The sequence below is a fragment of the Odontomachus brunneus genome, unplaced genomic scaffold (genome assembly GCF_010583005.1).
Source record: "Odontomachus brunneus isolate Ranch 3 - 2012 unplaced genomic scaffold, Obru_v1 Obru_scaffold_015, whole genome shotgun sequence".
NCBI classification, from domain to species: domain Eukaryota; kingdom Metazoa; phylum Arthropoda; class Insecta; order Hymenoptera; family Formicidae; genus Odontomachus; species Odontomachus brunneus.
The window spans coordinates 2,790,526-2,814,097 of record NW_022639465.1 but is presented as its reverse complement, the minus strand read 5'-3'; the positions used below and the strand labels follow the sequence as shown (position 1 = coordinate 2,814,097).

Here is a 23,572-nt window from a genome sequence, read left to right as displayed (position 1 = left end):
GTTCCTCCCGGCCTACACTGTCGAGATTCGAGCTGGCGATAAAACGCGAATTCTCTCTGTCGCTGTTTCAATATTACCGCGAGGCATCGGAATAACCAGCATTGCTTCGTCCCTTCGAACGATCAAGCCAGATAAAAACGTGCATCGCGTGTATCGCGGAATCCAAATCTGCGCCGAACAGGCAACACGGACATATCTGCGAGTTCTCTCTCTCTCTCTCTCTCTCTCTCTCTTTCTCTCTCTCTGAATATAATTACATTTCCGGAATGCGCTCCGGGCAGACATATCGGAGCTACCGATTTTGGATTCCACGAATAAGCCCTCTCCCATTCCTCCCGTATACACCTCCAATTTCCCGACCAACTCTCTCTCTCTCACTTACTCACTCACTCACTCTCTATCTCCCTCTCTCTCTGTACCGAAGGGAGGACATTACTCGTTCCAGTTCCGCGGTATCGATTTCTGTATGGAACTAGCGTTTCTGTCGGAAAATTTCACGTCGGAAACATCGTGAGATTTATCGCCGCATTTTACAAGCGCGACGTCTGAGACGCGACTCGCCCGTCGTTCCTATCCGTTTCCTCTAGTTTTGCCGTATGTTCTTCTCTCTCTCTCTCTCTCTCTCTCTCTCTCTCTCTCTCTCTCTCTCTCTCTCTCTCTCTATCTTTCACTCTAGTGTATACTTTCATACATCTCTCTCACATCCATACACACACACACACACACACATGTGCTCTCTCTCTCTCTCTCTCTCTATTTCTCCCCCTCTCCCCGCGCATCGATATATCACTGGAAACCGCCGCGCGTCCTTTCGAGCAGGACCGCGGCAGGAACAGTTCGCTTCGCTGCCCAGCGCCACCGATAAATTATCAACAGCATTCTATACGATTTCGGCGTCCTCCGGGCGCAGCAGAAGCACCTCCCGACGTTCGCGCCGGAAGAAACGCCGCGCGAAACGGATTCTCCCGACGCGTTTGCTCTACTAACGACTTTCCGCCAATCGGTAAGATATCTCTCTCTCTCCCTCTCTCTCTCATTCTCTCTTTCATTCCCCCTCTCTTTCTCTCTAGTCTAACTTTCCTTCTTATCTACGTCGTCTATGTCGGCCGTCGGCGATCAATCTTGTTTCCTGATTCCATCTCGTGGCGATTTTAAGCGATAAGCGATGCGCAGACAACCACGAAGGCGCCGAACGACAGCAGGATGGTCGACGAACCGCTACCGGCCGAGCCACTCTGATGAATTTTCACCGATGTATCTGAAACGAAGCGTGTGCCGATGATATTCGATCCTGCGATTCGACTTTCCTCGAATCAAGTTGTAAATAAAATAGAGCGACATCTCGAAAGAGTAAAATTACTATTCCAATAAGAAAAAAGGAATTTGGTTGGATCAACCAAATGTCTGATAAAATGTGAACGAACCAGAAATTCTAGTTTAAGTTATCAGAATTCGGTTCGAGTTAACAAAGTTCCTCGTTAAGCAGAAATCTTGTTTGCTTAATCAGAATCTTTTCAACTTACAGAACAAAGTTCTGGCAACTTCTCAAGCGGAATTCTAATACGTTCGTATTTCACCAGACATTAGTCAATCCTATGCGCGAAATTTTTTTTCCCGTAAACTAAAAAAAATAATGAAATAAAACATCTGTAAATTATGTAACTAAATAAGAGAGCAATGGTCTCTGTGTTTTTCATTCGCAATTTCGTTGATTACGATGGGAATAGGCTACAATTAAAACTTTCAAAAAGCTTTCATCAAACGTATAAATATACGCGTGAAGCCTGTGAACACGAAGGAAATATCTCAATTTAAACGAAAGAGATCCAAGTATAACAGAAAGATCCGCAGAAATTCGTCAAGAGAAGCATATGAATAAAGAGCTGTCTCCAAAATAGAAATACTGCGACATAAAATCTGAATAAGAGCGGATCTAAAAGGTTCCCTTGGGAACCTTTGGATTTTGATTGACCTTTCGTAGCGCACAGCCAGCCTCCACGAGCTTCATTGCTCGCCTATCTTGACTATTCAGCGCAGTTTCCCGTCATGCATATTTTCGCTCCTAATTGAAATCCTCGCATTTTCGGGCAACGATACGCCCGATACACGACAATGGAATCCCGCCGGGAGCGCACCGGCCAGAAATATCGATACGAATCAGTGCAGACGTGCGGCGCAGCGCGGATGGTGACGTACCTGTCGTGGTGGGACCCATCCCGGAGCCGGACCCCTCGCTGTCGTCGTCGTCGTCGTCGTCGTCGTCGTCGTGATTGTCACCGTCCTCGTCGTCGTCCAAGCCGCCGTTGGCGCGCGGTCTCCAATACGGCCCGTCTCCGCTTCCGGACCCGTCCAAAGCCTCGTCTCCCAGGAAAGCACCAGCGTCAGGTGACGATGCCAATTGAGACTGCACCATCTGGCCGAACAGTGCGAAACACATTGACAATCGTCTGTGGCGTCAAATATCGAGTACCGTCGCGCTAGTTGACAATTGTTGTCATTGTCGCCGTTATTCGGAAAAATGTCCATGAAAATTGGAAGGACGAGGTACCGAATATAAAACGATCGTAAATAGCGCTTTTGGAGCGACGCTGCAGTGGAAAAACGCGCGTGTTGGATTATCCAAACGCGTTACTCGAAATTACTCTCGAATACGTTTACGCGCGTGTCATTTATTTATCGTCTCGAATAAAGCGCCGCTTTCGACGAGAGCGCTCGCTTATTGATCGGTTGCTCTCGATGAAACACACTGCTGCTTGCGAGCATGAGCTCGGGTCTGAGTCAAAGTATAATTACGAGACCGTCGTGAGAGTAAATGAGACGGACGTAACGCGGTCGGAAAAATCGACTCCAAATCATTACGAATTCATCGACAAATCTCGAAGACGCTCGTCGGAATTATGAAAGAACGACAGTTTTCTCATCGGACACCTGTCGTCGTTTATCCCGAAGATCTTGATTAACCCAATTGACCCTATCGAAGATCAATTGTACAAAAGTGGCGTCTAATTAATCGCCAACTGTTCCTGACCCGCGGCTAATCGCGTCTCGCGCGAGACAACGGCGACATAGGTTTACATTCCGCTAAAAACCCACACGACCGGTGGTCTTTAATTTCATAGCCGCCCGCGCGGATTCTTAACAGCTCTGCTGGTCCGCACCTGCCAATATCTTTAGTCGCTATTCATCGGTTTACCGGCCTGTCGTATACCACCATCCGTTCGATCATGTTGCACATACGTACACAGCGGCTCGCGGAAGTATACGCCTTTCTCAATCGTCGACTTCGGAGGATCGATACCTGCTCTCCGTTTAAAAGACGAAGCATAGTAATTATTGACTGCGAGACATTCGCTGTGTTACTTAAGGGGGCAAGTTATCTTTTCGCAGGTTAGAGAAGAGCAACGATATTTGGGAGTTTATTTGAAGGAAATTGCTAACTGAATATGCTTGAATTTTGTATACTTAATTAATATATTTGCATTTTAAAAATCTATTGTATTTTTGTAAGAAAATAATTTATAACTACTTCCTGCGCGAAAGTAACGTCACAGCATCCATTGCCTGCAGCTCTTGCCGTTCTGGTTCACATGGTTATTTTCATTTCAATTTTTATTTTTGTTTTTTTTTCTATCAAATAGAACAGACGAATTTCGCCAAAAAAATGCAAATTTCTTCTTGAAAATTCAATTGTTCGAAAATGAAAATTCTAACACGAGAGACTACAACTATAACACTATTTTATAAAAAAAAGTTATTTTTATTTATTTATTTTTTATTTGAATATTGTACAAATGTGCAAACCAATCATGAAAATCGAGGAGAAGCGCAAGAGCTGCAGGCAATGAATGCTGTGACGTCATTCCCGTCCCGCACAAAAGATAAGTCTTGCTTTCCTTTCCTACCTAACACCTTGTTTTATCTTCACTTACACGCACTTAGTTCCTCATGATTTCTCCTATCTGGTCCCTCATATCTAACTCGATATACTACCCAGACAGCACCACGAATTCTGAAAGTATTCTTACATTTTTCTCCTTTCCTGAATTGCAGTTTTTTTAAGAATTCGTAGAAGAATTCTTATTATAAGAATAATTCAGAAAGTTACATGCATCACGATTGGATCTGAGACCTTCTTGAAGTATTCATATAGACTAATTCTTAAAAACAGAGAGAGGATTACAAAAACCCATTATCATCTGGCAGCAACATTATACAAATATTATAATTTTCCATTCATATGTAAACATTGAAATAGTCTAAAAAACATTAATGTTTGATTAAAAAAAAAAAAAAATTGGGTTTGCTAACACTACGTACGTTCGTGTCTCTTCGTGGTTTCGAACCCGAGAGATGGTCGGTCACATCCATCCTCTAATCGGCGTTGCTTAACTAAAGATTGCGCGGAAGACAATCATCTCAATAACTTTGACGATATTCTTGGAAGTAATGTAATCATGTTCATTATATAATGTATACTCATATATGTTTATATAATAGCAATATCACACGTAATAGTTATATTGTTAAGAGAAGAATTACAATATTGACATAATATTATTGTTATTTGGTGCTTACCGAGTAACTCTTTTCTTTTCCAGGTGAAATAATAAAAAATTATTAAAATACAATCAGTTTTCGGCCGCTCGAAAGAAATAAAGCATCCAAAATTTAAAAAATGGATTATATAGAATTAAAAAAAGAATCGCCATTATATTCTAAGATAATAAATTAACAATTTATAAAAACATACGAGCCTGGTTCAATTATACTCACAATTCAATGAAATATCAAAGGTTTCACTTTTCTCTTTATTATATCGAGATGTTTATTAATGAAGAAATCTCTAATTATGATACATATTAGTAAACAAAGTAACAATTATATAATTGTTTTAGTATAATTATGATTATATAACAGTCACATTATTGAGTAGAAAATCATAATTAACAATTATGTAGTTGTTTAATGTTTACTGGGAACAAACTCAAAACATTGAAAGCATTTGCTGAACGCAATCACAGGAAATAAATGTAACAAATAAAGCATTTCTAATTCTACAAATAATTTCTCATAAATTCTCGGAATATCTCAAGTACTTACAAATAAACCTACTCAAAAGTTACATTTCGATTTCTTTCTAATTTGGCACAAATGTAGAAGTACAAAAAATATTTAGGTCATATTTTTTCATTTTGGCTCACTTTGAGTTACACCGGCAGTTTATAGCTTTTTAACGTTCTCACTTCTATCATCGACAAAAATACATAGTAAACCTTTACTTGTTAGTCGCGTAGTATTTGTTATAATGAACTTTTCAGGAATACTTCAGGACAGACTGATTGTTGTCAATTCGTCTAAAATCCTCCAGATATTCATTTTTCTAATTTTTTAGGTGTCCCTCAAAATGATTTCTCTATGAATTTCTGTTCATCTTTGTGCTACCTGGGTAAAATCACTCAAAACCAAGTCCTTAATTATACGTATAAAATTGAAACATATTCATTTGGCAGCTTTCTTTAAATAAGTTCCCGAATACTGCTGTTTCTTCTGGCCTCGAAAAATAATTTTCCCCCTTGATGTCGTGCTATTGCAAAACTGGCTGTGAAACGACGGCGTAATTGAGCAATATAATACAGTATAAACGGATACGTCGGAAAAGCGACGAGTATTCCCCGGATACATTCGTGATTAAGCGTACGATGAGTCGCGCAAAAATCCGACGTCCCGTTATGGAATTACGAGACAGCCACCATGTACGACGAACGTGCTAATTTATCGAGCAACAGTTGATTTATCGGAAGCAAGTGGCGCGGCGGTTAGACTGACCGATCGCGGCGGACACCCTGTATACTCGCGTACATGCGTGTCTCGTGATACTGTAAATCAGAAGTAAGCGGCCCGATTCCGTGACACGCGAATTAACATGCGTGTGGGCATTTACGCGTGTGTGTCCCACACGCGGTGGTTGTCAACTCGAGCGACGCCGCCGAGGTATTCGCGGAGTAATATCGATTGGCGAATAAAGGCAAACGTCCGCGCGGCTTGTTTGAAAATGATTCGCTTCACTTAAAAATTTATATCCTAGACTCCAACGGTACAGTCTTCCAAAGATTTCTCTTTGGATGATAGACTTTCAAACGAGAGTCTTCGAGAGATTCATTGTGCGTTTTACCTGCGGATCGATTTCTTCACAATTTTCCACATCAGCGTGGATTACATTCCAACCTGTACCTGTACAAAGGGCAAACTTAATCGCCCCGATCAATCTTACGATGATTAGACCGTTTGCACCTGCTCGACACAGAATGAACACGCGAAACTTCGAATGAGATCGTAATCTCGAAACCCCCGTTTGATTAAAAAAAAAAATCTCCCTACGAAGATACTTTATCTAACTACATTTTCAGAGGTCGAGAACATTTTGTAAAATTATTCCTCACCTATTTCTTCCATCCACTTTAGCCTTACGCAGAAATATTCCGTTAGTGTAACTAAATTTTCTGTCACTTGAGGATCAAATAAAAAAAAAACTCGATTGTAGGGACAGATTTCTATAGGAGGTTTCTACTCAGCCAATTAGCCTCGGTTATCTCAACCGAATGTTAATGCGGCTAAATGTTAATTCGGACGAATATTTTCAGTCACGGTAACAGAGGTATTATTTCTCGTTCGCGAGTTTTTTCTTTCTAGCACCCATTTAGTTGTCCGAAAATTCTTTTCAATGTTATTCAGAACACTCTTTTATCGACAAAAGTGTCTGTAAATCTATGAGTTTTTCCATTAATTTTAAAGTGAAATAGAGAATCGAGCATGACACATATTGCTCGTAGCAAATTCACGGAAAAAAACTTCAGTTTGTGCAACTGAATGGAAACCAGACGAAAAATTTTCGCTGACGTGAGATAATATCTTTGCTACTGTAACAAACATTCGTTTGAACATTCAACCGCATTAAAACTCAGTTGAGGTAACTGAAAGCAATTGGCTGAACAGAAATCTCATGCGAGAATCTTTCTGTTCCTACAATCGTGGATTTTCACCCGGTTGTGAGAAAAAACGTTTGGTATTTCTGACTATAATCCCGTAGAGAAATAGTGTCAATTATGGTCATAAGAACCATTCTTTTGTCAAATTCTACTATAATGTCAACGAAAATAGATGCATATCACCATTCTCGTGTTAGAGCCATAAAAAAATACATTTAGGGCTAAAGACAATTATAATTTTGGTGAGATCAGCCATTTCTTTCTCCTAGTGCGGATAACAGAAAATTCAGCTACACTGTTTCTTCCGTGCGCGACGAACGATCGTAGATTGCATCCGCGGCAAATTTCCAAGAGCGATTGTGTTATTTATGTGAAAAGAATTGTATAATACAGCGTAAATTTTCACACGTGACGAATATCGGCCCGGCATGAGCACCCGTGTGCGCCTACAGGTGAGATCCGTCCACGCGGCGACACGTGCCTCGCGCGCACCGTCTAATCCTCGTTCTATGAATAATTCTAGATTAGACGGAAATTTATGATTCGTCTAGCACGTACGTCTGGATGTTATGGGTCGGCGAGCGGGCTTTCCGCACCAATGAACTATCGCGATAGTCGTTCGCGAATTGACAATTCGCTTTACACGGTCTGAAGTCTGCACCTAGCGCGAAAACGGAGAAAATGTAGCCTCGCGGCGAGTTTTTTACATGTGTTGAGCGGTACATACAGCTGTCAGTCGGTCTTCCGTTGTGCCTCGCGCAGAAAAAAATACATACTGCAAATCTCACGTAAATTTTACTTGTCGTAAGAGTATTTCGTAAATTTACATTTCACAGACCTATTACAAGTTTATCGTAAAACATCAAGTTTGCTGAAAATATATTCTGAATTCTAGCAGGTTCAGCATTTCTACTAAGAATATCAAATTAAAACAAGAATTCGATAAAATTTTACGATATATTTATATTCTTGTAAAGAGGATAAATATGCTGAGCTTTTCTGAAACTTGTCAATATATTTGAGAACTATTATCAAGAGATATTCTTTGTTGAAGACGACTGCTACTTAAAAGAAATAAACCGAATAATCGCTCTTCTTAGCAACAGAATCTTTCTCCGTGTACGTTCGCGCGCACGCACCTCGCGTTATTTTATCACGATTGTTGGTTGTCAAATAAGAAGAAATGAAATTCGTGTCACGGACGCGAACGAACAGACTTTTCGATTCGACCGCAAATCACGGAGGGAACGTGATTTTTGTCCTCCCTCTCTGCTCTTCATTTGCTATTTGGGGATTCCTTCTTTCGACGGGTAAAGTCGAGTGTCGCGCTCGTCGTCGTCGTCGTGCCGACGAGCACGAACGATGCGTTTGAATCCGAGCAGATGAAAATTGCAGGCGATACAGCGAGCGGCACGATCTAATCTGAGACGAATCCACTCAAGACCGAGCGACAAATTACGGCTCATGCACTCACCTGATTAATGTGTCTCAATTGGTCAATGAACGATCTGATGTTCGTGTTGTCGTAGGAAGTCTTCTTCGACGACATCGCCGTTATGGTAAATTCAGGATTGTATCGTTGGGCGGTCTGGCTGGAATCCACCACGGTTTTCGAGTATCTGTAATCACAGGAAGAAAACATTCAAATGGGAAAGTTGAAGAGAAATCCAGATCGAACACGACGAATGCACCAGTAAGCAGATCAACTGACGGATCGATGATACGCGCTTCATTTTCATTTTGTAAGCAAACGCTCGTAAACTAAGTAAAAAGATAAAATATATATCTCTTAGAAAAAAAGCAGAGAAATGATACATTATATGACGTATGATTAATGTGTGATCGAGTAAATCAATATGTAAGTGAGGAATGGTGGATTTTAGAGAGCGGCATAACTGTAAAAAAAGGTTAACATTCGAGTTGCACGATTGTACTCGACAAAAATGTTGCACGGTTGAACGATAATTTCATATTTTCAAAAATTGATGAAAAATCAAGGGATTACATTTGCACACGGAAAAAATATATCTCTTTTTTCATATGTAAATTCTTTCTAATTTTATCATATTTCTAGTAGTGCAGGAATAGACTGTCAGTAAGAGGTTCGCCTTGCTAGGGAAATTTTTGTAATATAGTATATTTCAGTTTCTAAAATATGAGTAACAGATGCGAGATAAAAGGGTATAGGGAATGGGTGTGCAGAAGGTGAATGTACCCCCCGGTTACGAAATTCCACGGTAATTTTTGCCATAACATTCTCTGCGTGTAAAGCCGTTTACGCGAAACGAACGGCTCGTAACGCGTTTAAATACTTAACGGGGAATCGTGCGGATATAGGAAGATGCACCGTGTGAGATATGCATTTCCTTCGCGGGTTCGAGCCTAGTAAATCGAACATCACTCCAATATCGTGCGTGGCTTCTATCTTCCCGTATGATAAGCTCGCCACGCCACGCCACGCCACGCCTCGCCTCTCTACTCTGTTCTCTCTCCCTTCGTGTGCTTTCCAATATGCTACCCAAACGAGCTTGTAAACCAAGCGGGCAGGCAGCAGGCAGGCTGCTGCATACATTCGTTAGAATCTTAATGAGGCGCAATGCTGCTCATATTCCGGCGTGAAGAGATTAAACCACGCAGTTTGTGACGGTGTCTTGAAACGTCTCGATTTATATAACGCATATTTCAACACAATATCAACAAATATATCTCATATCATTCTCCAATTAATTTGTATTATTCCATATGGACAAGAAACAACAACTCCGTGAGCGTAACTCCTGAATTTTCTGTTTCTAGTAGTCACTTGGGGACCGGATGAAGAACTCGGTTGTAGGAACAGAAAGATTCCCGTAGGAGGGAATCCTTTCTGCTCAGCCGGTTACTCTCGGTTATTTCAACCAAGTACTAATGCGGCTGAATATTCGGACGAATGTTCTCAGTCACGGTAACAGAGATATTATTTCTCGTCAGCGAGTTTTTCGTCCGGATCTCATTCAGTCGCACGAACTGTAATCTTTTTTCTGCGTGAAACGATCTCTTCGCGTTCTAATGCGCACGACTAATTCGTGCAACTTGACTAATCGCGATGCCAATTGGAAGTTTCGAAAAACTCTTAACGAGTCAAGCAACTTTGCGAAAAGTCAGGTCTCTCCGAGGGAGTTCGGAGAGTTGTCGCGAAGCCGCGAGAGAGTTTCAACTTGGCGTTGGCAGTCTTCTGATTTTATTAGTGTCACTCCGTTATATTGCGCTCGTGAGGAACGTTATCACCGTGGACTTTCGCAACGCAACGCGGTTGAAAATGTCGCGAAACCGAACCGGTACGCGCTCGTGTATTTTCAGCGCTTCGGCGTACGGTGGTTGTACGCCGAGATGTTCCGCGAAGAGACGAAGCGGAGAAATGCGACGCCGCGCGAGAGATTCTCTCACTCTCTCTCTCTCTCTCTCTCTCTCTCTCTCTCTCTCTCTCTCTCTCGATCCGTCGCGCGTTCGTCCGGCGTCCATCCATACGTCCGAGCGAGCGAGCGAGCGAGCGAGCGCTCGTTTTATCTCTCGCGCTTCTATCTCGTGGGGTGCTGACCGACAAAAGAGACCAAATCGCGCGGTTCGTTCGCGGAATACGCCGCCTTCCGTCTTGATCGCCGTGCGATTAAGTGTCCGCGAATCAATGAACCGCGGGCGCGATACACGCGCAACCGGGAACAAATATATCCGCCGGAGGAGAGATAGAGAGAGAGAGAGAGAGAGAGAGAGCCTGAGACGGCAACATGCCGCGGCAACGGTACTTCACTCGCGGCTGCGTCTTTACCGGCGAAGAGGACCGGTTTGTTACGCTTCGCTATTGCAGATTGTATTTCGCGCCACTGTGTGTAATGAATATCATGTGTAATAATTACATCGTGAACCGCGCGTTACGAGATAACGTCGGGCTATCGAACGCAAATCGTGACACTCGGGCTGAAAACACTTGTAACGCGCTCTATTAGTGCGATATCGATTTATCAACGTGGCCAGGAGCTTATTGAGAAACGGATGAAATGTTTCATATAGACGCGGCCTTTCAATTTTACCGGGTTCCTAGTAGCGCGACGAATGGATTGGTCCATCCTGCTAAGAAATGCAGTGAATCTTTCAATAACACACTTCAGTTCCTAAAATATAAACAGCACATATGAGGTGAAAAGATAGTGCAGAATGTCCCTTTATTCCTCGATTGCAAAATTCTATAGCAATATTTACTATAAAATTCCTGCATTTTGCACGTTACCACGATTACACCAGTCTTTGGTACGTTCGTGCAATTGTATCACGCGCGCACACAGTTGCTTATATTGTCGTTACAATATCGTTTCATCAGTCTTAAAGAAATTCTCCCGCGTCTGTGTTCCGAGATTCCGAGCGCGCCTCGTTCGATTCTACTTAGAGAACTGATTCCTGCTCACCACCGCTCACGAGAAAAATATTGCGCGACGCGGCGGCAAATAGGCGTTCCAAAGTATTATTCAGCATAGATAGCTCGATAGCGAATTGAAATATCGCCGAAGTCGGGAGCTGGCTCCGCTCTCGCTCACGGTGCTCCTGAATGCCGGCCATTCACGGAACGACCTCCTTCGAGAGATCGTCCTGGTCCGGTGTGTCATGCTCTCCCCAGTTTTCCCGCATCATCTTCCAGTGATTTTCCTCGCGAACTTTTCTGCGCCGCCGCTCCTCCCTCCTTTCCGCTAAATCGCGCCCCGCGGCGTCTCTGCCGGGTCATATTTTCTCTTTAAAGCGCGTTATACGGAATGCGCGAATCTCATCAGACTCCTCTCTCCTCTTTCTCTCTCTCTTTCTTTCTCTCTCTCTCTCTCTCCTGTCGGTCGACCAATGGCGCTTACAAATTAAGAAGATGTGAAGGAGGTGAAGAGAGCGAAAGACTATGATTACGGCGATGTTTTCCAAAATTATTCTTCTCGGACGTGAGACGCGCAAAGGCGTAGTAAAATCAGAGAAAAATCGATCTCAAATTCAGCGTATACGGAAAGGTACACATTTATCGGAAGTAATAACGTCATGCATAATAATAAGTTCGCGCACGCACATATTGAATTTCACGAGAGTATGTTTACTTTGCTGTTATATGTACCCGCGTTACACATCGTTAAAATATAAAACCGAAATAAAACTATATCCATGGAACTGCAATTTTCATTTTTAACGGCGCACGTAACGCTGTGTGGTGATAACGCTGTGCACCGCGGCGAGCGAGTTAATTAAAATCCTCGTGCGGTGTAACACACACGGGGAGAAAAAACGTTATAAAATATAATATACGTTATAAAATATAATATACGACGGATAAAGGGAGTATTCGCACGTTCCCCCATTCTTCTTTCTGAGATAATCTCGCACGTGAGGGAGCGCTGCCGAAAAAATTGCTGCTGCACGGAGGGAGGTGTTCACGCGTGCTAATACGAACGATTGCCTCTGACACAGAGTGCACTTTGTAGCGATATCACGCATAAATTGATTCCGGGATACGCGACTCGCATTGCGAGTCGTTCATATTCGTCGTGAATAATAAAACGAAATTAATGAGTAATCGTAATAATTATGTACCCGCGACGGGATCCAGGCTGGTTAGGAGAGGAGAAAGAGTGGAGAAAGAGAAAGAGAGAGAGAGAAAGAGAGGGGATGGCTCGCTCTCTTCCGCACCCCACCTGTCGCTTCTCTCTTCCTCTCTCGTTGCTTTCTATCCCGGAGTTCCTCTTCATCCCTGACGCACGATACGCTGTATCTCTCCGAGAGGCGGAGGAACGAAGACAAGGTGAAACGAGCCGACAAAAACTGGTTCTACGCGATCGAATGTGAAAACTATCCAAAGCGAACGGTGCGAAGTTTCCACCTCGGTGTGCGTGCACAGAGTGTTTGATAATTGGCGTTATATATCGTGCGTGTATACACACGCACGCACGCACGCACGCACGCACGCACGCACGCACGCACGCAATCGACAAACAGATAAATCTTCGTCAAAGACTGTGTAGTTTGCGCGCAAACAAATTTTTTCTCCCGGGGGAACGATTCCGTCTCTTTTATATGCTGCACCGATGGAATATTCCCGCGATAAAAGGTCCAATCGATATTCGCGTTTCGATGGTGTCTGATGGCGGACAATGAAATCAAAAATATGCGCGTTTTTATTTCTTTTTCGAAGAGCTCGATCCTCCGGCTTTTTCTGGCGCGCGAAAGGGAGAAAGGGAGGAACGCTTTGCCCGAAAATTGGTCAAAGGACATGCGGGTGAGGTGGAGACGCGAGAAACACCCTTCATATATTCGCGTACGGATGACTCCAGCCGAGGCTGTATTCGCGCATCGATCTCTAGCGCGCGGTCAAAATGGAACGCGCTTTGGGGCAGATTAATATTTCAATGCCTTGAGAATGGAGGCAGAAAGGATGCCGCCATTATTCCACGGATTCCGTCAATTTCACGGAGTTCATGTCGTCGCGGTCGATACGGCTCTTGGTTTTCGAAAGTGCGCTCAAAAGCGCAACCGCGTCACGGGTAAGATTTTTTCAACTGGGTTTCATGATAGGGAAACGAAGAGAGATCGGGAAAAACTCGCGCCGGCCCGTACGGTTCGCAACAGCACGGCGGCGGTGCGACAGCAGAAAACTGCGCACTGCCGACCGATCGAAATAGAAGCGAGCACAGTACGTTCGATAAACGCGCGAGATAGTCGTATTTGCGGATAGTTAATCGTTGACTAGCTCCGCTTTAACCAAGCTCATTTCGCGTTCTCATAATTAGACAGATAAAGGACAAGAACTTCGCTCGATTATCGCGACGGTTAGTTGGTCACATTGACGTGCTTAAATGCAACTGAATTAATCGCGGTTAGTTCTCCTTTAATGGCCGGATATAGCGCATTCTCACGATTGTTAGGAGATATCGATCTGGAAGAGGACGAGCGAAATTCGGTAGAGAGAGAGAGAGAGAGAGAGAGAGAGAGAGAGAGAGAGAGAGAGAGAGGGAGAGAGAGAAGTATAATGACCGTGTCTTACAACACATCAGAGAGAGAAAAATATGTATATATGAGAAAAGAGATTTATTGGAATTCTGGCGTAATCTGGTGTAATCACGAAGATTATCGAAGAGATTATGCATTTGCAAGCTCGCGGCACGATAGTATCGCACGTTTCGCCGTGTAAACAAATGTATACGGTATATCTGTATACGGATAAAAATAATGTAACAAAAAAGAGAGAGAAAGAAAACGGCCCGAGTAGTTTTACAACAGCCTACGGCATTTTTCGCAGCCGGATCGATTGTGAACCGCGCCGTGGCGGTTGGCACCACGAGACCCGACGAGCTGAACTCGTCAAGCTTGCATCGAGAGATTTCAAACGCGTCTAACGCAAAACGAAGAGAAGGGATCGCCCGCCGTGCAAATTGCTCACGAGGATGACGATGACGACGAGTTAGGTTTATCTTTGGCCGGGTCTACGGCTCACATTTGCAAGGGGGTCATTTTTATTGGTGCCCTCGCGACAAATGAGCCGGGCAGGCTCTCTATGAATGACTCGTTATTCACGTTGCTCTAGAACATTGATATTCCAGTAGATGCTATCGTGCGGACGGTATATACGCCATCCATTGGCACGTCGCGAATGCATTATTTATATCGTCCGCGATTCGTTCCCATTCGGACGACGTATCGGATAAACATATGCTAATACGTATCTCGTTCGCGCGACGTCAGCAGAGCGTGTCGATGAAGCTGCGAGCTAAATTAGAAACTATCAAGCCAATGTGCGCGACGCACCGATGCGCAGCGCCTATCGGTCTTTTATTTGTTCTTTCTTTTTCTTCTACAGAATCTCGCACAGAGAGAGAGAGAGAGAGAGAGAGAGAGAGAGAGAGAGAGAGAGAGAGAGAGAATGACGTCGTTGAAATTGTCTTTGAGATTAATATTCACGATTAACTTCGCAGAGATTCGTAGATTGGAGTCATTTCGATCTCGGAGATCGACTTCCGACGCGTTTGAGACCAAATCGCGACTTTTTTTTTCTCGGTCTGATCAAACAATTCATCGCGAGTTCAGTTCTTTGAAAAATAAATGAAGCAAAAGTACCAATGACTGGATACTGGTACTCCAACTTTGAGAATTTTTATTGGTTTGGTCCCTAAATATAGTTATTTAAACTTTAAACTGTCAATGTACAGAGTTTTGAATAATTAATGACACATTCGTCGCGTGCAGGTAGAACTCATCGAGCTGAACGTAAAATTCCACCACCATTTCGCAAATAACCGCGTAAAGTTTTGAATTATTGATTGAAAAAAATTGATAAATAATCTGGTACGAGACGGTAGATAAGCTATGATGACAACATCTGCCATTGTAGACAGGTCAAACTGAAGGAAAAAGTCCTCCACCATTTTGCAAATAACCACGTAGGTTTTTAGTCATTAATAAAGATTGGTGCATGATTGTGCGTGATAATGCAATCTTCTTTAATTAATAATTCAACATTTCACGTAGTTGTCTGTAGAAGGTGATAGAAGAATCTTTTGTTCGACGAGTTCTATCGCACACAGTGGGTGTGTCATGAATAGCCAGTCTATATATATTCTACGTCAAATACTCGCATTTATCACGACTGTAGAATGTCCAGGAGTTATCCAGGCATTTTACCTCGTCGTCACTTAATATCGTCTCAACATTTCGTATCCACTGCGCGCAGCTACGAGAAGCGTGTCTTCACCAAAATAGCGTTCCAGCCTGCTTTTCTCCTCCAGCAATTCGTTCGCGCCAAGTATATTTTTCTTTCGCCCTCTCGTATATAAACGCTACTTGACCTCCTGCACCGCGCACATACGCGTATACGCACGCTCCAATTAATCCCGTCATTTCGAGACTCCCGTCGCTTGTTTGCCGGCGATCTTCTCCGCAGGACGAGATCGATGAATATGCGCGTGAGCGCCTGGCGCATCGACATCGGCGTCACCGAAGTGTCCGGTGGTAACAGCGACAGGAAGCGACGGGTGTATGATGCCGTCGATGATTTAATTATCGTCGGAGAACACTCTTCGGGGCGTTGGGTACAGTCGATCGCGCTAATGGAGCGAGTGAGCGCGGAAATCAAACTTCAAGCGATGCCTCCGCAGTAATACATGAGCCCAGCTCTAGGCTCACACGCGATTGCTCAAGTAACAACTCGATGTTTGGTGTCCGTGAAGGAAGGAAAAGATCACCGGAGAGGGGAGAGATCGCTGAAGAATCACGCGACCATTGACGCACCCGTCTATACACACCCGGTGATGTTCGTCGTGTTCTCGACGATGCGAGACGCTTCTCTCTCCCTCTCTCTCTCTCTCTCTCTCTCTCTCTCTCTTTCTCTCTCTATCTTTCTCCCCCTTTCTCCGACCGTATCGGACACGGACGATATACGGTTTCAGCTCGCGACGATATCAAGTTCCGCGGTTCGTCACGACGATCGAAGCGCGTCGGAACGGCGGCGTGGGACGTTTCTCTCGCGGTCAAGACTCCCCCGTGGATTAATCGGGGCCGTTTCGCTCGTTTAGCGAACGTGAAGCGCGTCGCTCGACGACGACGACAACGACGACGCGCGGGAACGATGTATCGCCAAATCAAAAATAGTAATAAAACAGAACTGTGTGTGTGTGTGTGTGTGTGTGTGTGTGTGTGGAGGGGAGATCGTGTCTTTCGTAACAAAGTCGTCTGAGACCTTGCGTGAAACTTCGCGTGAAACTCCACGTGAGCACCGCGTCGGGGGTTGGGCGCGATTCCGAGTAGTATGTGGTATGTAGTGTGTAACGTGCGCGCTAAATCTTATTGAATCCCTCGGCTTGTATGTTTCGCTAACTAAGCATAACGTAAGCGCCTCGTTATCACGGCGTTATCATGTTATTTAGCAAAATATGCTCGTCGGGAATTCCATCGGTCAAGGTACTTACGTTACGCTCTCGCGCTTACACGGACTTTACGCGCGCGGGAGAGACACCGAATTCGTTCCGCTAGTTTCCGCGCGATACGGATGCGATGACACATTTGCTCAAAACTTGAATGCACGCGCCCGACAGCGGTGTCTGTCTGTCTGTCCGTCTGTCTGTTGTTTGCCGGTTTGGGGACCAATCCGATCGGAGCGTATCAAAGCGTATCAAAATGGCGCGTCCGAGAGCTCGAATCGCGCGCCCGCTCGAATCACGCGCTCGCTCGAATCGGGTTTCACACGATTTTGTACACGTTCGGGCATGCAGCAAGGCACCAGTGCCTGTATATCGATTATTTATTGTCTTCTTTATTACGAAAATTTTCACGTTTTAACCGTTCGAGAAGTTACAGCAAAAGTCGCCACGTTTCACTCTTCACGTTCCCGCTTTTAGAAAAAAGTTACATAATCGTTGGACCCTAATAACATTAATAACGCTGCCATCTATCTCTGAACACATTCTTTTGACTTTCAAATATGAATATTCAAACTTCCAATGCAGAATATGTAATTGCGATGTTGAAAAAGGGAATAGAGAGGAGAAAACGCTCGGTGGGCGGTGAGTTCTGCGCAGAGTGTGCGTGACGGTGCGTCGAGATGCGTCAGGGAGCATCTCGCTGAGAAGAGAAAACGCAGGCAGCGGCTACGAGACGCGAGAAATGTCGCAAATTTCGGCGCGATCAGCTCGCAACGCGACGCGACGTGGCGGCGAGCAGCGCGAGATGCGGCGAGAAATAGCAGGGCAGCGGATGATCTTGCGACATCGTGACCTCGTGGCTGAGATGTTTGGCTGCGTCGTTTCACCGACGCATCGGCCCGCATTACGCGGCGCGCACAGACACACACTCAACCCGTGGCCGCGTTCTTATCCAGTGGGCGCGTACGTGTGCTCACCCACACGCTCGTCTTCGGATACCGGGCGACGCTACGGCGCCCGTTTGCTCTCGTTGCCAGACTCTTTGGCGGCTCGGCGTCCTACAGGCTATGCCGTTTCCCTCCCCGCCACCTCCGCCTCACCTCCTCATCGCTTCATCTTCTTCTTTCTCCTCTTCTGTTCGTCCTCTTCATCGCGCTTCGGTTCGACCGCTCTCTGTCTTTCTCTCTCCCTCTCCCGCGATTCTCTTCGTGTCGCTCGCAATGACGTCGTCCTCGCGACGTCCAAGAATGACTTTCCGCACGCTGATGAAGATCTCATTTTCGAGAGATTTCTCTCGCGCTATTTTCACATGTTCTAAAGTACGTCGCTATAATTGTTCTACAACGAGACAGTCATTGATCGCTCCAGATAAATGATCTTCCTCGCGGTATTTGTTTCGTTGAATTCGTCTCCATCTTCACACGTCTCTTCGTTGTCTCTCGAGTAAAACGAGGTTGGAGTAACGCCCATGAATCCTTAATTAAACAGCGTTGTTTACATCTCCACGCGATTTATCAAGCTTGAAAAAGACGATTGATCAACCAATTAATTAATGTCAATAAGTTGTTTTTTACTCGCCTAAAAGAATATGATTGATTAAATCACAGTGTGTGTGTGCGTGTGTGTGTGTGTGTGTGTGTGTGTTACAATATACCCTCCAAGAAGAAGAAGAATAGACGTGCGAAAACCCCGAAAGGCTGGGGAACTTTGTCATTACCCTATCGTGGAATCGAATTACCTCACGTTGACGAGATATCGCGCACACGCTCGATCGAGGGGAGTCGACGGAGCGGTTTCACTTTTCGCTCCGATCGAATCGCGCGATGCGACGCGGAATCGCTTCCTCGCGCGGCTTCCTCGATGGATCGAATCTCATTTAGATTTCCACCGTGAGATACTACACTCGTATGCCGAGCTGCGGCGTGCGCGCGCGAAAGCTCTTCCGGTAAGCCCTTGGCACGCGAATGGCGTGCGCGCACGTGTTCGCTACGTGCGCACGTATGTGTGAGTAGTGACCGCGCGGAATTCGCGTCGGCTCGAGTAAACCTGGATTTCAGGAGATTTAACGACCATGTCCGCCGGGAATACGTTATCGGTAGTCTCCTCTTCGCGATGGCTGCTGTTGCCGCCGCCGCCGCCGCCGCCGCCGCCGCCGCCGCCGACGTCGTCGTGGCGGTGAGGATGCACCGTAAAATTGCATACACACAGGATTCCATTGCGTATTTCCCTCTCTTTCACGCGCGCTCGCGCGATGTTTACACCAGACCCGTGTCTCACGTGGAATATAACAGAAGGATGTAAAGTATGCGCGTTCGTGCGCGCGGAAAAATTGAAGAGCCGAGTGGTGGAGGCGGCGCATTCCGTTAAAAACTTTACCGCGGCTCGACGTGCATTACATGCGCGCGTGACTCGCTCCGTGCGCGACTTACTAGGTGACAACTCTCCGCAAACATCCTCCTTTTCCGCGGAAATTACCGACTCGTCGATCGTTTCCGCGATCTCGCGCGCGCGGAATGCCACGGTGAATTATTACTCGGCAGAGTGACTTTAACACTGAATTACTGCCCGCTGGGAGACTTCATTTTCTAATTAAATTTTCTACCAAGTTACGTGTATACGCGCACGCGAAATCTGTAAACTCCACGTCCGTGGGGGAGTGTTAAATTCTCAACTTAAAACGTTATGAATCCAATGATAATTAAATTGCTTTGCCGAGTATAAAAACCCAAGTAATCCTTCGCCGTAACTCGGAAGCTCATTTTTGGCGCCCGCCGTCCGGCATTCAACATCCATCGTTCGATTACCTTTCGAATTGTTTTCCGCGCGATCAATTACGTACATTATCACCGAAGCGAATCCATCCCTTTCTTTCTCTCTCCTTCTCTCTCGTTCTGTCTCTATCTTTCTCTCCTTTCAACGTACTCTCATTTCACGGTCGAGTAGCGGCATCTCGAGTGGCCACAGACAATGCTTGATAACGGCGGAAGCGCACTTCACGAGCCGCTATCAGCTATCCTACTCCTCTATTCGTCGCCCCCCGATACGAGGCTAATTAAGCGGCGGGCGCGTTTCGATTGGTGGGATCAAATGACCCGTTATCGATTGACAGGATAATTCGGCGCGAGAACCGATTGCCGCTTCAAAACGGCGGTGGCGATGGTGACCTCGGGTCACGAAAACCCCGCGAACGAGAAGGGAGACCGCGTTCGGTGTGAGGGCACCTTCAGAGAGAAGCCTCTACCCGGCCGTTGATTAATAAGGGTGCGAGAGAGCTACCTTCGCGTTCCATTCTCTCTCTCTCTCTCTCTCTCTCTCTCTCTCTCTCTCTCTCTCTCTCTCTCTCTCTGCCTCTCTGCCGCACTCCTCATCGTCCGCTTTCGCGTCACGATCCGTTCCCACGAAAGCGCATTCCGCGCGGCTCGGATTTTGAGCGACGGCAATTTCGATTAGCGCGAATCGCGCACGTTTGTTATTAACCCTCGTCGTAGTCCCATTTATTCCGCCGCGTTTATTCGACCACTCCTCTCTCTCTCTCTCTCTCTCTCTCTGTCTGTCTGTCTGTCTGTCTCTCTCTCTCTCTCTCTCTCTTTGCTCCTCTCGATGTTGTATAATTTTTCTCTGTCGTTGCGTTGTCGCTAGTCGTGTCTAAAACATGATGTTGCACAATAATGAATTTGTATCCGTCAATGTATGAATACACGTAAGGGAGAAATAAAGAGAGAAATGCCGCGGGTCGCCGCCGATTGTTTAGCGCCTCCGCGAATGATTATGTAAGATCCTACAAAGACTCAGTCTGGAGCTTTCATTCGGATCTCATTTTACCGGGAGAAAGAGGTCCTTTAATTCGTCAATCATATTCAAATATCACATAACTTGCCACACAGTATCATTGTAATTTACATACACAGATGCTAGCCATTACTGGCTACTAATGCTATAAGAAACGCACCGTAGAGACTAAGCGGGCCGTTCCACGCTCATGCTTTTTCTACTTGGTGTATTCATCGCCGCGCTCAATAAAGTTACGTACGCGTTCATTACGTACCTCATATCATTACATACATTACGCTTATGCACGAATAACGAACCGCGCAAAATAAACGTTGAGGAATCAGTATAGCCAAAACAGAACAACGAAAAGAGAGAGAGAGAGGGGAAGAAGAAGAGGGAGGAAAGGAGAAAGGGGAGAGGGAAGGAAGAGAGAGAGAGAGAGAGGGGGGAAAAAAGAGAAAAGGGAGAAGGAAGGAAGAGAGAGAGAGAAAGAGAGGGAAGGAAAATACTGAACAAATGTGTACTTACTCTCCGACGCGTTCGCCGTTCCAGCAGTGTTTCTCGGGGTAGTCCTCGCATATCGAGTCCGCCAACGTGCCGTAGAAGATGCGGGATCTGACCATGCTTGCTAGAAAGTTGCCCAGATGCACGTATAACTTTTGGTCCTGGCTTTTGCCTTTGGTGGGCGCGATGTCGTCGGCTTGGTGCGCGAGGTTGCCATCGTAAAATGACGCAGCTGCGTGTGCCTTGCTGCCTGGGAACGTAGTCAATTTCGCGACTGCAGCTGCATCCGAGGACGTCTTCTCTTTGCTCGACGCCAGCAACTTCGAACGGCCACATACTGACCTCACCTGAAATTGAAGAGCTTTACACGTCAGATGTACAGATTCTAGCGTGCACATGACGAATCAAAAAGTCCTATAAAGGTGTCATTGCAGTGAAAATTGCACGCGCTGAAAATGTATCCAGGCATCGATGTTCTCTACGCCAAAGTATTTTCTTCGCGGGCTCTCAACGGTTTATATAGTAACAAGAAAATGTATGATTGTACACGGAGAATTGCTTGTGAAACATGAAATTTTCACATTTTGATGAACAATCTGCTCTGAACTGTCTGAGACACCCTGTACATGCCGCCGCACCTGGCTACATGTGCGAGGTGCGGTAAACCCCGACGCGTACGCAAGATCATGCGTGCTATGAAGCTTTTGCCAAGTACGGCGTGCGCTCGACGGAAAGTGTCACCTGCGACCCGTTCTCGTTCGAAGCGACGTCAATTTCTCTCGACGGTTTAATAGGCGACGCGCTCCGACAGTTTTCACACTCGGCCACGTCACGTCGCGCGTTTCGCCACGCGTTATACGTGGCACACGCACGCACGCACGCACGCACGCACGCACGCACGCATAATACGTGTGACAGCGTCGTCTCGACGACGACGAGAGGACGCGTTCGCGAAACTGCGCGGAAGTGAATCTCGGTCGCGAAACGCGAAATCGTTTTAAGGAGAGAGATTTACTTTCTTCCCGACGATCTCCCGTTGTTTTCCTTCTCTTTCCTCCTTTGTAAATATAACATTCGGGATTTCACGTCCGCGAGTGTTGTCAGACATGCGGGTCTCTTTATAACGTAATGCCTGCACGAGCTGTTCAGAGGCTGAGACGTGGCTTGCCAAAAGCGCAACTTTTCTCGTCTTCTTCCGCACGTCAGCCTCGCGCGTCGTGCACGTCCGTGAATGTATGGGCGCGCACGCGCGCACATGTGTGTGTGTGTGTGTGTGTGTGCGTGCGCGCATGTACACGTGCACGAGCGCGACGTAATCTAAGGTGCATTCACAACGATCACGTACAGGAACTCGCGATATTTTAGCCGGCCTAAGTCGCAGATTGCTATTTATGGATCGCGCGAAAGTTTATAAACGCAATCACGCCTGCGGAATTATCGAGAGTATTTCTCGGGGAACAAGCGTGATCCCGTCGACGAGGAAGGCGTTGTAAGTTTGACTCGGCGCGGAATACCTAAGAGGAAAAACACTCGGAAGCGTCATCGAGGGAAGCTTCGATTGCGAGGATAAAAGCCTTTCCGCTCCAAGGCGGAAAGCCTTCCACCGAGTTTACTGCCAGAAGCAACAAAATATTTTCTCTCAAAAATCGAAAATGCTTTCCTCCCTCACCCCGAGTATACACATTGATCTCGAAGCTCTCCATTCCATTCTGCATGTGGAAATCAATCGAGAAATTATATTTAAACATTTAAAGTCTTAAAAGCTCTCTCTCTCTCTCTTTCTCTCTCTTAAAATAAGCTGTCGCCTCGCCCTTTGAGCACTACGCAATTTTCATGTATAATATAACATCTATGGTGTTAATTTGTATTAGTGTTTAAATAAAGTAATAACAATATTTACGTCGCCTTTCGTCTCATTAAAAATCATGTAAAAAAGAAAAAATTCTAATCACAACGTGTTATATAATCCCATATTCTAAATAAAAACTCTCGCCTTCTAATGAAGGGACTATTTTCACCGGAAATCTACTACATATTATTTCAACTTTTGTTCGTTTGAATAAAATGGAATATGTTTACTAGAAGCATAGAATGCTCTTACCAGAAAAAAATTGTTATTACGAACAAGACTTGTAGTGCAGATAAATAACAAAATTCTTCTAATTTTAAGAATATTGCGCTTAGAATATTTTACTTTTGGTTTTAGAAAAATCCTCTCTCTTAAAACTAAATGTAAGAATAAAATCCTCTAGGATTCAGGATTTCGCTAAGGATGAGATATTGTTTTCTTCTTCTTTTTTTTTTTCTAAAGTTTATCAATCGTGTCGAGATAATGGGCACACACCAAATTTACCACTCGTCAGCATGGATCGGTACATAAATTTATTTTTCGGGTTTTAA

The 23,572-nt window shown here is 45.2% G+C and overlaps 1 protein-coding gene across 1 annotated transcript in view; it reads right to left on the bottom strand.

The window, feature by feature from the left end:
• Positions 1 to 593: 593 nt before the first annotated feature.
• Positions 594 to 23,572, bottom strand: part of LOC116841482 (division abnormally delayed protein) — a 58,552-nt gene continuing 35,573 nt past the window's right edge. Inside the window, exons 5-8 of the mRNA XM_032809466.1 lie at positions 21,197 to 21,519; positions 8,461 to 8,605; positions 2,197 to 2,413; positions 594 to 1,258 (exon numbers count right to left, since the gene is read on the bottom strand). Coding sequence (XP_032665357.1) covers positions 1,152 to 1,258; positions 2,197 to 2,413; positions 8,461 to 8,605; positions 21,197 to 21,519 — 792 coding nt within the window. The 3' untranslated portion in view covers positions 594 to 1,151. The remainder of the gene's footprint in view (positions 1,259 to 2,196; positions 2,414 to 8,460; positions 8,606 to 21,196; positions 21,520 to 23,572) is intronic.